Raw genomic sequence first — 15,379 nt, 5'->3', positions numbered from 1 at the left:
ATATACTCAGAAGAACTGAAAACAAAGACACAAACCGATATATGCACACTAATGTTCATAGTGGCATTATTCACTATTGCCAAAAGTTGGAATCCAAATGCCCATCAACAAATGAATGGATAAAGAAAATGTGGTATATACATACAATGGAATACTGTTCAGCTGTAAGAAACAATACAGTTCAAACACATGGGATAATGTGGATGAATCTTGAGGACATTATGTTGAGTGAAGCAAGCCAGTCATTGAAGGACAAATACTACATGACCTCTCTGATTGGAAATAAGCAAACCAAGCTGTCTCAGAAAGCTACAGACTGAATGATAGGCTTATCGGAAATTGCAGGGTAGAGGAAGGTTGTGAGCTGATGCCTACATGGGTGAAATCTATGATAAAGTGGAGGTAAGTAGTTGTAAGGGGAAGGGATAAGACCGGGGAGGGGGTATTCTATTGGGTGGGGCTTTGCAGGCTTAAGGGGTTAGTGTTGGGAGGATGGGTCAGATGGCCAAAGGAATTGGGGGAAGAGTTAGGGGAGCAGATGAACATGGGAGATTGTCGGGTATTTGGTTGAAACTATAATGTTGAGAAAACTCTTTAGAAAATATAATAAGGAAGGATTACTTGTTAAAGGTGTTTAATGGGGGGGGGCTTCTAGCACAGGCACAGGATTCAAAGGAGTGTGTGAGTGCTTGTCTTGTCATAGTGTGTTATATCGTTGGGTGGAGACCCATACAAAAAGTGGGAATGTATACCCCTAAGCTGGGGAGGTCTGATGTTCCCAAACAGAGGGGTGGGTGTCTTGAGAGAGAATTGGTGGCTCCCAATGGGGGAGGACAGTCTAATGTGTTAAGCCCTCAGCATTGTTGCAAATATATATGTGACTCTGGTCCTTCAAGCAGTGAAGCTTGGTTGTCACTGTGGGCCCTGAGGATAGGTGGAGAGAGGAATAGAACAGATGGAAGTAGAGGTAACTGAGTGGCAATGGAAGTGTTCCACAAGATCATGCAATAATGGATATAGGACATGTTAAATTTCAGCAAAAATTAATGAAAGTATATAGTTTAAATGTAAACCATAATGTAAATAAAAATTTAGAAAAGTGTACAGTCTAAAATATAAACCATAATGTAAACCAAAATGGAATGTTTGGTAGCTATGTTTCAATATCTGTACATCAGCTGCAGCAAATATAACATGAACATGTAAAAAGATCATTGCTGGGGAAGGGGGAAAAGGGTTTGATGTTGGATACATGGGAGTCCCCTATATTGTATATGTGACTTTACTGTGATCTAAAACTTTTTTGAAGACAAAATTAAAAACTAAAAAAAAAAAAAGATGTAGACACTGAGGAAGGAATGAAAGAAATTGCCTTGCCACTCTACATACAGGGCAACACCTATTACAGTAATGAAAGGCAAAACATCAAAAACAAAATTTTATTATATTTTTATTTTTAATATCCCAATTTATTTTTTACTTTGTTTTAGTTTTTCTAAGTTAGTATGTATTCTATTTCTAATCTTTAAGCCTATCATTTCTATTTCATTTTCCTACTAATTTAATTTGGCAATATATTAGGCTTCATTTTTTAAGAAGTTTTGGACCAGAGAGGGGTTCAACTATGGCAGAGAAGGAACACTGGTGTGGGGCATTACTGAAGGGGGACACATAGTTGGGAGGGAGTTCTCCAGGTCATGTACATAGGGTATATAAAAATGTTCGCATACTCATTGGGTACTTTCATAGTAGTTAGAGGTACAAATGACAACTCAGCAGTGCTGAGCCCCTACCCAGGGGAGCTCTGTCACATTCTCCAATGGAACAGCAACAATCCCCCAAGTTCAAGGGCAAAGACCAGGGAAGAAGGGTGGTCCCATGATGAGCCCTTGATACTGATGACTCTGCTTATGAGCCTGTGTGCCTGAAGTTTGAACTAAGCCTAGAACAGCAGAGTGCCTAAGAGTTACCTCCTGAGAGCCTCCATGTTGCTCAAACATGGCCACTCTCTAAGCCAAACTCACCATGTAAATGTATTACCTTCCCTGCAGCTTGGGACATGACTCCCAGGCATGAGTCTCACTGGCACCATGGGATTACTACCAATCACCAGCTGGTGATGCAACTAGAAAAAGACCTTGAATGAAAGGGTGAAATGGTAAAGCCAAATGAGTTTATATGGCTAAGAGACTTCAAAATGAGTCAGGAGGTCATCAGAGGGGTTGTGCTTACAGATGTCTCAGCAGGATCCCAGAGGCAGCCAAAGTAGATACACCCCAGGTATTAGGGCTTCTGAGGGCAATGGAGACACACAGGTTCTACAGTCATGGCAGTTGGCTCTGGAGTTCAGTGCCTTGTCAGTGAGCCCCACTTTGGAATTTATGTTCCTGAGTGTGATGGAGGTGGACTCAGATGTGATCTTTCTACACATGCCTCTTTAACTTTTACTGAACCTGCGGTTGGTGCTGGGGTTGGAGTATACTCAGGAGACTTGGATCTCTGGACTGTCCATGTGCCAGCTGGGTCCTGAGCCTCAGCAGAATTGCAACTCCTATTCTCTGGTTCATTGGACTTGCCAAGGTCGGCTAACAGGGAGGTGAAGATGGTCAACCACCACACTAGGGAACCAAGAGTGCCTACAACTGCAAAGAGGAGAATCGCATTCATCAGCCATGTGCAACCTAAGCCCCCTTAGAGTTTTAGAGGTGGAGTGGGCATCACCATCCCAGGGTCCACAGGATGGAGGAATCAAATATGGATTAGAGTGGACTTACTGATATACTATTCATGAACTATTATGATTAGTAATTGAAGAAAATATGGCATTGGTGTGGAGAAAGTGGCCATGGTGGCTGCTGGATGTGGGGAATGGGAGGAAGAGATAAGATGTGGAGGCGTTTTTGAGACTTGGAGATGTCCTGGGTGGTGCTGCAGGGACAATTACCAGACATTGTAGGTCCTCCCATGGCCCACTGGATGGAACGTGGGAGAGTGTGGGCTATGATGTGGATCATTGAACATGAGGTGCAGCAATGCTCAGAGATGTATTCACCAAATGCAATGAATGTTTCATGATGATGGAGGAGAATGTTGCTATGGGGGCAGTAGTGGGATGAGGGGGGTGGGGGGTATATGGGGACCTCGTATTTTTTGAATGTAATATTTTAAAAATGAATAAAGACAAAATAAAGAAAAAAAACAAATATGGATTAGAGTGAACTTACTGGTATTCTACTAAAGAACTATTGTGACTCTAGCAATGGAAGAAATTGTATCATGGATGTGGAGACAGTGGCCATGGTAGTTGATGATGGCAAGGAGAGGGTAGAAGAGATGTAATGTGGGGGAATTTTCTGGACATGGAGTTGTCCTAAATAACATTGCAGAGTCAGATACTGGACATTATATATCCTGCCATAAACCACTGAATAGACCAGGGGAGAGTGTGAACTACAATGTAAACTATAATCCATGTTGTGCAGCAGTGCTCCAAAATGAATTCACCAAATGCAATGAAGTTGCCACAGTGACGAAGGAGGTTGTTAATGTGGGAGGAGTTGGGTGGTGGGGAGTGGAGTATATGGGAACCTCTTATATTTTTTAATGTAACATTTTTTGTTGATCTATGTATCTTTTTTAAAAAAAGACAGTTAAAAATAAATTTAAAAAATAAATAATAAAAAAGTATGGGCTTTATAATCCAACTCCAAGGTTTGTTTCCTGTCTCTGCCATATATTAGCTATGTGATTGGGCAAGCTCAATAACTCATCAGTGTTGTGTTTCGTGGGAATAATGATATCCACATACCAGGCTTAGCAGCTCACTCTTTGAGTCCTCCTTTTTTCCCCAAAGTAGTCAACAGCCCGGACTAAATGCACCTTGCTTCACTTCCCTATGTTAAGTGCTATAGAGAAAAATTGAACAAGGAGGAGGGATGAGGATGGTAGGAGATGTCAGTTTTAAACAATGTCTTATGGTAGGCCTCACCATGAAGAAAACATTTATGCAAACATCTGAACAAGGAGAGGAAATGAGACTCACAGATATCTGGAGGAAGAGAATTTCACATGCACACAAAGAAGAAAAGTCACTGAAGTTGGAGCATACCTGATGTGTTCAAGGAATAGAAAAAAGGCTAGTGTGGCTAGCGTGGATTGAGGCATGAGGGAAGTGTGGGTGATGAGGTCAGATGGTGCAGGGCCTGAGATCCCTAGAAGATGTTTACTCTAAATAAATTGGAAGCCATGTGGGAGTTTTGAGCTAAGGAATGACATGATGCAACTTTCATTTTGAATGAATCAATCCAGATTTTATTTAAGGTGGTTAAAACAGAAGCAGAGAGACTGTGAGGCTGCTGCAACAGTCCAGGTGAAAGATTATGGAGGTGGGGGAGAAGTAGTTATATTATGAACATATAATTGAATAAAAATATATATTAATAAATATTTAATGAAAATATATCAGTATTTGCTGAAACAGAGTGGGGTATGAGAGAAAGAATCAAATCAAGGATGACACCAAGTTTTTGTGTCCTGAAAAAATGGAGAGATAGAGATGACATTTATTGGGGTGGTGAAGACTGTATGGGACACATGTTTCAAGCTTAAGTTGTTTTTGCTTTTTAGAAATCCATCTAGGTGGAAAGGCCAAGCTAACAGTTACATATTTATAATACTGGAGTCCAGAAGAGGGATCCATGCTAGAGATATAAACTTTGGAATAGTAAACATATTTAAAATCATGAGACAGTATGACATTAGCATTAGTTTTATATTGCTTGCCCTAATAAATAGCCACAAACTTAGTTTAAACAACACAAAAATATTATCTTAAATTTCTGTAGGTAAGAAGTGGTATACATCTCATCAAATTAAAATGAAGGTACTGTTAGACTGCCTTCCTTTCTGGAGGTTCTAGGGAAGAATCTGTTTCCTGCTCATTTGGATTGTGGGCAAAATTCAGTTCTGTGCAGTTGTAGGACTGAAGTCCTTATTTTCTTACTAGCTGTAAACTGAGGTCCTTTTCCAGCTTTTAGAGTCAACCACACTCCTTGGCTTGTGGCCAACTTTCTCCATCTTCAAAGGTAGCAACAATGCTCGGGTCCTTCTCTCATCACATACCTCTGACTCATGCTTCTGCTTCTTTCACATGATTAGATTGGGCTCCAATAGATGAACCAGGATAATCTCCTCATCTCAAGATCCTTAACCTTAGTTACATCTTCAAAGTCTCTTTTGCCTAGTAAGACAACATAATCACAGACTCTGGGGATTAGGGCATAACCATTACTCTACCTACCACAATATCAGAGAGAGAATGATTATAGATGAAGAGAAGTGGTCTAAGAAGTGAGCACTGGGATATTCCAGAGTTTATAGGTTGGAAAAAGGAGAAAGAGACTAGTAAAGGAAACTAAGGAGCACCCACTGAATTGGGTAAAAGAATTGTGAGTGCTGAATGTTAGGGGAAGACTGTTTCAAGAAAGGAATAACCAATATGTCAATTGCTACTGAAACATCAAGAAAGATGAGGACTGATAATTGACCATTGGATTTAGGAAGATGTCGGGCCCTCATTACCTTGACAAGAGCACTATCAATGGATTAGTGGGGGCAGTGCATGATTAGAGAGGATTCAAGAGAGAAAGGGACTTCTCCAAAGATATACAAATGCCCCATACACATATAAAAAATGTTCAATATCATTAGTCATTAGTGAAATGCAAATCAAAATTATGAGATAGTATTTCATACCAATGAGCATGACCATAATTTTTTAAGAATAATAACAAATGTTGATAAGACTATAAAGAAATTGGATCCTCATACATTGCTGCTGGGAATGTAAAATGGTGCAAACATTGTGGAAAACTTTGGCAGCACCTCAAAATGTTAAACATAGAATTACCATGTGACCCAACAATTCTGCTCCTTGGTATATACCCAAAAGAACTGAAAACATATGGTTATATAAAAGCATATACATGAACATTCATAGCAGCATTATTCAGACCAGCCAAAAAGTATAAACTACCCAAATGTTCATTAACTGAAGAATGGATTTTTTAAGTGATATATCTATACGATGGAATATTATTCCACCACAAAAAGGAATAAAGTACTGATACATGTTACAACATGGATGCATCTTGAAAAGATCATGCTAAGTGATAGAATCCAGGCACAAAAGGCTACATATTGTATTATTCCATGTATGTGAAATATACAGAATAGGCAAATTCAAAGAGATGGAAAGGTTAATGGTTACCAAGGTCTAGGGCAAAGGGGTAACAGGGAATGACTGCTAATGGGTAGGAGATTTCGCTTGGAAGTGATAAAAATGTTCCAGAAATATAGAGTGGTGATGGTTGTATATAATGAATATGCTAAAAAAAAACAAAACACTGAATTGTACGCTTTAAAATGGTGAATTTGGGGGTATGTGAACTCTATTTTAAGAGAAAGAAAGGGAAGAGGGGCTAGAAACAGAAAATATAGATAATTGAAAAAATTTTTCAATAAAGCAGAGCAGAAAAAATGGACCGGTACTGTGGGTTCCCAGGACTTTTTTTAATGAGACAAATTATAGCATATTGTATGTTGATTAAGAGCTATGTTGCTGTTGTTGAAATAACTCAAGAAAGAATTTGTGCTGTTACGTCACTGAGTAGAAAAGTGGGGATAGAAGCTGGTTCTCAAAAGGAGCACCAGACAATAGGCACAGAAACTGCTCCTAGTTACATGGACAAAAGCAGAATACATGCCTTCAGATGCAGGGAGGGAGGGAGGTGTGGTGGAGGAGCTTGGGAATTTTTCTGATTGCTTACATATTTTCGATGTAGTAAGAGGCTGCTGAGAATGAGAATGGGGAAGAGGTATTGGGATTCAAAGTGAAATGAGAAGTTAAGACATTATCATCTAGGAGAGTGACAGGGGGAACAGACTAGGGATGTTTATCAAGATTGCAGTTCAGTGTCTCATGCATAAATGAGGCCATGAATTTAAAGTCAGCATGACATTATTTTTTCCAGTCAGGTTCCACTGTCTAAGAGAATGTATACCTGTAATTAGGAACTCAATTGCCCTACAAATATTCTCTTCCCTTCTCATGTCTGTGAGTCTGTCTCATTATTTTTCACTGTAGATCAGCTGCCATTTCTCAGGTGTATGTGGTGGGAAGTGTGGATACCAACTAAATCTCAGTTTTACATCTTAAGGTCCAGGCATCTAAAGAGAGATGGCCTTTCCTTTTTCACTTCCAAATTCCTGGCTAATGACTCTGATTGATCTCACTTTAATTGAGTGCCTAAGCCTGGACATGGGGCCTTTGGAATTCAGATATTTCACCAGAATGTTTTGTGGGGAAATAAGTGGATAAAGATGAGAGTAGACAGTGGAAATGGTGCTGAAACAGGCCATGAATGATAAAATGAGAAGTAGTGTAATGGTTTTAAACCTCAGAAAATCATGTCCTTTAAACTAATCTATTCCTGTGGGTGTGAACCTATTATAGGTAAGACCTTTTGACTAGATAACTTTAGTAAAGTGTGGCTGAGGGTGGGTCCGAATCCTCTTCCTGGAGATCTTTATGAATGGGATCAATATATAGAGAGACGCCCACAGTAGAACAGAGAAAAATCCAGGGAAACTGAGAGAGGAAGTCATGAAACCAGGAAGCTAAAGGTGACAAGACCCAGAGGAGAAGGGAGATACTGCCACATGCCTTACCATTTGACAAAGGATTCCAGGATCACTGGCCACCAGTCTTTGGGGAGAAAAGCATCACCTGATGAAGCCTTGATCTGGGCATTTTCACGGTCTCAGAACTGTAAGCTTGCAAGCCGGTAAACCCCCATGGTAAAAGTCAACCCATTTCTGGTATATTGCTGCAGGCAGCTTTTAGCGAACTAAAACAACTCAGTAAAATTAGGGAAGAGAATTAAGGGAGAGGGGAGAAATAGAGGATGAAAGGAAGGTGGGGTATAATTTAAAATAGGAATAAAAGGAGAATGGAGTACAAGAAGGTTTATGAAGGATAACCCAATGCACTATGATGACTGGTTGGATGTCTGAGATGAGGGAGAATATGTCAAAATTAGTGAAATTATCATTTTCTGTGAACCCATTACACTTTGCAAAAGAGAACATACAGATGTGGGCCTAAATCAGGTCTTCCCCACTTATAACTCAGGAGAACTTGCACAAGGTACATAACATCTCTAAATATTAATTTCTCCATCTGTAAAATGGGAATTTCTGCCTCACAGAATTGTTGAAGGTCTAAAGGACCTGCTGGTCTCTGCCTTTTAGCTTTCCCTCTCACGTTCTGTGGGTTCCTCTCTGAGCATCTCTGTCTCTCTATGTATTCATCCCATTTATAAAGGACTCCAGTAAGAGGGTTAAGACCCATGCTGGCTCATGCCTTACTGAAGAAATCTAATCAAAAGGCCCTCAGTTGGAGTAATCAAAAGGTCCCACCTACAATAGGCTCACACCCACAGGAATAGATTATCTCTAAAGACATGATGTTTTCTAGGGTCCACAAAAGCCTCAAACTACCACAGCATCATTCTCCATCTCGTGACCCACCAAGTTCCCCTTCTCCACTTACTAGATAATTCCTACTTCAACTACCCACCAATGTGAGCTCTGTCCAAGTTGGGGTACCTGAGTCACAAGGCCAAGGTCCTAGGGAGTTAATCCAGCACATTGGGTGAAAGAAGCAGAACAAGAGGAAAGGAGGAAAGGAGAGGATACTCCCAGGATTCTAAGGAATTTGGCTACCATGTGGTGAAAGGATAAGACATGAACTTTGGAAATATCCAGTGTTTGATTTAAGGTTTTGCTATGCCAGCAACTGTTTTAGGACTTCGGTCTCCTCACCTACAAAATGGGGCTAGTAATACCAACCCTATGGAGTTCTTGCATAAGTAAGAAAAAAATTATATTTGTAAAGTGCCTAGGACAAAAGCTGGACCATTATAGACTCAAAAATCTGTTTTGTTTTTTTTTTCCTTTCTTTTCTTTCTCCTTTTGGTGGGATGGGAAGAGTCACAGGAAGGCCACATCTTCACTCTTGAGCATTGATGCCAGCCTCAACTGGTCACCTGGGAAGTTGGGTAAGGAGATGGGCATCTCTTCCTCAGCTATCTACTCACACCGATGGGGAAGAATTCAGCAGCAGGGTCCTAATATGTACCCTCCTTCTCCATCACCTGTCCAGTCATCCAAGAATCTCCAAACCTTGCTTATTAATGCTCAAGCCTTTCCAGGGACCCCATTCAGATTTTACTTTCAGAGGTCAGAGATGATGTACCAGAGCTGAGCTGAGTTTAAAGGGGAACCAAGAAGCCCAGGTATCTTGGCAACCAGACAAGCCACAGAAGCTTAGGGCACCAGGATCAGTCCAGCTCTGACACAAGAGCTGGGGCCCAAGGAAGGAGGGAGAGGCTGCAAGAGATAAGGAACCCCTGGAAGGGGAAAATCACCCACACACCAAGGTGCAGGCTGCAGTAAATCCTCAGGCATTATGAGGCTGGAGGTGAAATAGGGCCAGGTAGGATCATGTGACCTCATGACATCCATCCCTGCTTCTGAGTGGAGCTACCTAAGGAACTGTCAGTAGGCTTTGTGCTCTCTGTCTCTCTCTACCATGTCCCCATAGGAGTCAGAGAAAGGGTAGAACAGACCCTTCACAGAGAGAGGTTATTTTCTCCTTGACTCCCCCAATCCTATCACCTTCCAGAGGGAGCCCAGGTTAAGCCTGACAGAGTGGGCTCATGATTCCAATCCAGGGCAGATGGTGGCAGGACTATAAGTGATGTCCATGGTAATGAGAAATATCAAAAGCAGAAGAGATTCTTTCCAAACATAAATGAGAGACAGATGCACTCCATGGAAAAGGTGGCTTGGAAGGGGTTTCAGACAGGAGTGGTTGAACTTCAACAGGCAAGGGTGGGAGAAAGGTGCAGAGAACAGGAACCATCAATCTAGGCATCGGGATGCACCTGCGCAAAGAGAAGGACAACCTAGTGCTTGGACCAGCAGGGTTAGACGAGGACTGGAGGCTCAGAAGAACATGCTGGAAGGAAGCGGATCAGACCTCCCCACAGGCTTCACCCATGAGGGGGGTGAAGGTAGTCAGGTACTCCAGATCCCTGGACACTGCTCATCTATTCTTGCCAGTGCCTTTATCCAAGGTCACAGGAAGAGCTGAGGCTGGTTTCTAAGAAGTCAACCCGTAACATTGGCCTCCCAAGATCATTTCCTGGGAAACAAAAGACAAAGAAAAGTCTGAAATAATACAAATTCCTTTCCCCATTTCCACAGCAAAGGATTGGGGCTCACAAGCTGAGGCTTAGATATAAGTTAGCACAGGTAGCAAGGAAAGAGAGCCCTGATCCAGGTGAATAAGGTACACTATACACACAGACACACACTGCCCACCACCCCAGGGGAGCTCAACACACAGTCTGCAAAGGAAACCTCAGGCCAGGTCCTTTGTGGGCTCCCACCCACTGTGCTGCTTCCATGGGTCCCAACTCAGCATCAAGCACCCAGGTCCCAAGTCCCGCCTCTGTGGCATGGTCAGCACCTATGCCTGGGCTTGTGTTCCCAGGCACACACAAGCAACACAGAAAAGGCCATGGGAATTTGCCACACGCACAGAGTCAGCTCTTTGCTCTTGAGAAAGGCTTCTGGAAGAGAAGATTTCGGGAGATGTGCCAATGATAAGGAGAGCTCATTCATCAGGGGTGAGGATCCTGAGCATGAGGGCAGCTTGAGAAGGGCTTGAAGAAAGAGGAATTGAGCAGAGGAAGGAATCGAGCCACGTGTGCCCAGGGAGCTGTGTCACGGGATCAGGGTGCGCAGACCGTGGCAGCTGGAACTGGGCCAGACCTGGAAGCAACAAGTGTCGACTGGGCATCAGGCTTTGTATGGAGCAGTCCCAGGAGTGCCAGATTTTCCTGCTTCTTCCAGTTAAATTATCTTCATGACCTGGCCTGGGTTACGAACCTCACTGTAGACAGAAGTGACAGGCTCATTTTCTTCCAGATGTTGTTCAGCAACCCTCTAGGAAAGCAAGACAGAGGGTTCCTGGAGCAGCTGAGGGCTAGAGAGACCCACAAAGAGCCAACACTTGCCGACACACACTGCTCATGACTCCCCCAAATCACCCAGCACAATGCTGGCCCCAATCTTCAATTTCCTCAGTAACTCCCCATGGATGTCCAGAAGGAGGTAAGGAAGCAGTGGGGCCAGAAACAGCAGATGCTTGGGTTTGGGAAGTGTCAGGCTGGGCAGGGAGTGGCCTGGGAGTGCCCAGGCAGGCCACCTATTGCTCCTGCCTCTCACCTTGTCCTCACCCTGCAGAGACTCCTGCTGGCTCAGCTCTGCATAGTGGACGCCACCACGGTCATCCCTGTGGTCCTCCTGCAAACCTGCACCTGAGGCACACAGAGCGGAGCTTGTTTCTGTGCTTTGTAAACCTGCATCCCTCCCCCACTGGCAAGAACTCAAGGCCATGGCCACATCCACCTTCCCCTCTGCAGGGCCCACTCCCTGTGCAGCAAGGTGCAGGAGAAAGGGGAACCAGGGTCTGGTGGGAGGGGGGCGGAGTGTGTCTGGGCCAAGAGGAAATGCAACCTGCCTCTTCCAGGCTCCATCTTCTTCTTCTTCCCACATGTCTTCCAATGGTACAGTCCAGTTCCCAGGGTCAACAGCACAGCCCCAAAGGCCCCAAGGGTACTCAGGAGGTGGCCAATGGCCGCTCCATGTGACCCTGCTTTCCTCAGACAGAGAGTGAAGAAAGGTTAGGGCAGGAGAGAATTTACAATATCAGGGGAGACTGAGAGAAAACAGGTGGGAAAGCAGACGGGCCTGGGTCACATGCTGCAGGAGGGAGCCACATGCCAAGTTACCAAGGTCAGGCTTGGCGTCAGGGATGCTGAGATGAACAAGATGTGGTCCACACCCTTGAGGAGCTCATCGCCTGGAAGGGAAGACTGACAGGCAAAAAGGAATGGTCAGCAGAGGGTTTACAGCTGTTATGGAGGTTTATGCCTTGTACACAGGTGGTCAGGGAGGGCTTCCCAGAGAAGATGACATAGAAGCTGAGACTTACAGGAGGAGTAGCAAGAGTAGGATGGGTCAGAGAGGGCAAGATTGTACACAAGGATACAAGTTCGTTCATTCATTCATTCATTCATTCATTCATTCATTCATTCACTCATTCATTCACTAAAACACTGATTGCAAGCAAACTTTGACCAGAAACTGTGCTAGGCATAGGGATACAAAAGAAAACAGGACCTTTCCCCTGCACTCAAGGTGATCCAATCTACCAAAGACACAAGCACACATTAACACTCAACTCAGGAGTGATAAAGGGAGGCCCAGAGCAGGGCCCGAGGCTCCACTGTGGGGTGGGGGAGGATGACTCTCAAAAGGCAGCTGTGCCTGAGGGCAGGACCAGGTACAACATTCTCAAGGCCTAGTTTGAAATGAGTATCAGAGCCCCATATCTAAAAATGATGAAAAATTTCAAGACAGCAATAGCAGAGCTTTAAACCAACCACAGAACCCTTCTAAGCGCATAATGAAGGCTGCCCAGATCACACACCCTAAAGCCTGTCCTGCTGTGGGGACTCCTTCAAAGAGAAAGTGAAGGATGTGGAGCATGGGGAGGTTGATGATAGAGTAAGAGCATGGCCAGGGGCCCAGAAGCTTGTGAGAGCAGGACACATCCAGGCAATTACAAGCCAGTAGATGAAAAGAGTGCAAGTGAGGCCAGAAACATGGGCAGAGGAGCTCTTGAAGCCTGAACTTGGCAGGGAGGCCCCAAAGGACAAACGGCCAAAGACTACACAGATGACAGGCGAATAGCACAATCAGGTTGGCTTTTTAAAAATACCACTCTAGACACACATGGATGATGAAAGGGGTGGGGGCAAGATGGGGGAGAACAGTTGGAAGGGGCAGAAGGGATGGAGAGGAGGGTATGGGCATGAGAGACATTTGAAAGCGAAATGATTTGGATGTGACTCCCAGACTTTTTTAAGGGGGGATCAGGTGGGAGGAGGTGGTTGATAAACATGATGGGAGAAAAGTCCTGAGCCCCGCAGACCCCCATGCTATCTGAGCTCTGAGAACCCTTCTCTAGGGCAGGCTGCACTCACCAGGGGCACAGACTTCCCCCAGGTCTAAGGTGGCATTTTTCTGGTCCACGGAGTTGCTGACCACACAGGTGATGCTGGCACTGGGCTGGCTCAGGCTCAGGGGCAGGCTCACCACCAGGGTGGAGGTGTTGGTGACAGGTCCCCATTGTCCTCTTTGCTCGAACACCATGAAGACGCCCTTGCTCTCCCAGGTCAGCTTCAAGTCCTCTGTGGTCCCTGTGGCTCTGCATTCCAGGGTGACATTGCACCAGCTTGCAGTGATGGATGGTGGCTTGGCCAGGATCTGGGGGAGGGGGACAGGCTCTGCAGCAGTAGGGGAAGAATGGAACAGGCCTCACATGAGTGCGACACATTACACATCACACTTTCCATCTATTATCTCATTGAGATTCCAGCAACCACCCAATAGGGAAAGTGGGAGCATTTTACAGGTAAAGGAACTGTCACTCACAAAGGTAACACAATTTGCCCCAAGCTAAATATTGAGTAACAGTGGTGAAGTGGTCACTGAGTTAAACCTTATGAGACTTCTCTAGGTTGAGCAGGTGTTAAAATTCTCCCACATGAAAATGAAGAGAAGACCTTAGATGCCACCCTTCTCCCCAGGGCCCAGTACTTGTAAGAACTTAGGAGAGAATAGAGTCTGAAGGCTGGTATCTGGATGGAATCCTGCAAAGGGGGCCTAAGTGACAGATACTCCTAGGGGTAAAGGAAGGCAACAAGCCATGGGAATGGGATGAGAGGGGGTTGTCACTTACCACAGACAGTGAGGTGGAACACCTGGATAAGTTCTCTTCCTCCAGTGAAGCTGACTCGAGCCTGGTACCGACCACTGTCCTCGAGAGTCAGGTTCTCAATCCTCAGGGACATCACGCTGGGCACGTGGACCCTCTGCTTGTACTTGTCCTGGAGACTGACCCAGGATGGAGCGTCTGCTCCTTTTCTGACACTCATCATTACTCTGTAGTCTGACTGAGGGCCAAAGGCCCACGAGATGCCTTCCAGCTCAGCTTCTGGCATCATGTTCACGTGAAACAAGATAGGACCTCCTTCGATCTGCTTCAGAAAAGTGTGGACTCTAGAATCCCATGCTCCAGAGCCAAGGGCTCCAGGACTCTTGGTCCCAGTGCTTGAGACACCTGTGGCATTGAACAGGAAACATGAGTGTTTGCTCATCAAGAATAGCCAAGAATGCCTACAACTGCAAGCAGGAGAATTGCACCCATCATCCATGTGGAACCCTTTGTACTGGTTACCTCATTAATTAATGAGAGAAATAAGAACTCTGACATGTGTTTACTTTATAATTCGTCCCATCCATGATATTATCTTTTTAATTAAAAAGTAGTATTTAACACCTTAACCAATCATCACACTCATTACTAATCTAAGGAACGTGGGAGAGTGTGGGCTATGATGTGGACCATTGACCATGACCATTGACCATGAGGTGCAGCGGTGCTCAGAGATGTATTCACCAAATGCAATGAATGTCTCATGATGATGGAGGAGATTGTTGTTTTGGGGGGAGGAGTGGGGCGAGGGGGCTGGAGGGTATATGGGGACCTCATAGTTTTTGAATGTAATATTAAAAAAATAAAGAAAAAAAAAAGAAAATAAAACATAAATATATACATATATATATATATATATATATATTTAAAGATTTTATTTGTTTATTTATTTCTCTCCCCTTCCTCCCGCCCTGGTTGTCTGTTCTTTGTGTCTATTTGCTACGTCTTCTTTGTCTGCTTCTGTTGTTGTCAGTGGCACAGGAATCTGTGTTTCTTTTTGTTGCATCATCTTGTGTTAGCTCCCTGTGTGTGTGGCGCCTGCCATTCCTGGGCAGGCTGCATTTTCTTTTGCACTGGGCGGCTCTCCGTATGGGGCGCACTCCTTGTGCATTGGGCTCCCTACACGGGGAACACCCCTGTGTGGCAGGGCACTCCTTGCACACATCAGCACTGCGCATGGGCCAGCTCCACATGGGTCATATGGTAGACAGACGCCCTAACCACTGGGCCAAGTTCACTTCCCTAAATATATTTTAATATGTGTATGTACACAACAGGGACACTAACGCTAAGTCTATTCACAGGGGGGAAACAGCTACATTTTACTGTGGATGGCAAGTTACTTAGGTAAAAGGCGTCTAATCCCAAGCGCTCGGTGTTAATCCTGTTTGAAAAGTGCTCTGTAAT

At 44.3% G+C, this 15,379-nt stretch overlaps 1 protein-coding gene across 3 annotated transcripts; it reads right to left on the bottom strand.

Moving 5' to 3' along the window:
• Positions 1 to 4,283: 4,283 nt before the first annotated feature.
• On the bottom strand, positions 4,284 to 14,745 carry LOC101426290 (SLAM family member 9-like). Of its 3 annotated transcripts, none has more exons than XM_004447359.5 (5): positions 13,937 to 14,744; positions 13,179 to 13,481; positions 11,651 to 11,785; positions 11,356 to 11,447; positions 4,284 to 11,073 (listed from the first exon to the last, which is right to left on the bottom strand). In XM_004447359.5, the coding sequence occupies exons 1-5, from the start codon at positions 14,409 to 14,411 to the stop codon at positions 10,981 to 10,983; spliced, it is 1,098 nt and encodes a 365-aa protein (XP_004447416.2). In that variant the 5' UTR covers positions 14,412 to 14,744; the 3' UTR covers positions 4,284 to 10,980. The 3 variants fall into 3 exon arrangements, with proteins under 3 accessions (XP_004447416.2, XP_012379795.2, XP_012379799.2); XM_012524341.4 differs by having other exon boundaries at positions 11,651 to 11,782; XM_012524345.4 differs by lacking the exon at positions 11,651 to 11,785 and having other exon boundaries at positions 13,937 to 14,745.
• Between the last annotated feature and the right edge of the window lie 634 nt (positions 14,746 to 15,379).

This window comes from Dasypus novemcinctus, chromosome 13 (assembly GCF_030445035.2).
Source record: "Dasypus novemcinctus isolate mDasNov1 chromosome 13, mDasNov1.1.hap2, whole genome shotgun sequence".
Classification (NCBI taxonomy): domain Eukaryota; kingdom Metazoa; phylum Chordata; class Mammalia; order Cingulata; family Dasypodidae; genus Dasypus; species Dasypus novemcinctus.
This window is presented reverse-complemented; position numbering and strand designations above follow the sequence as displayed.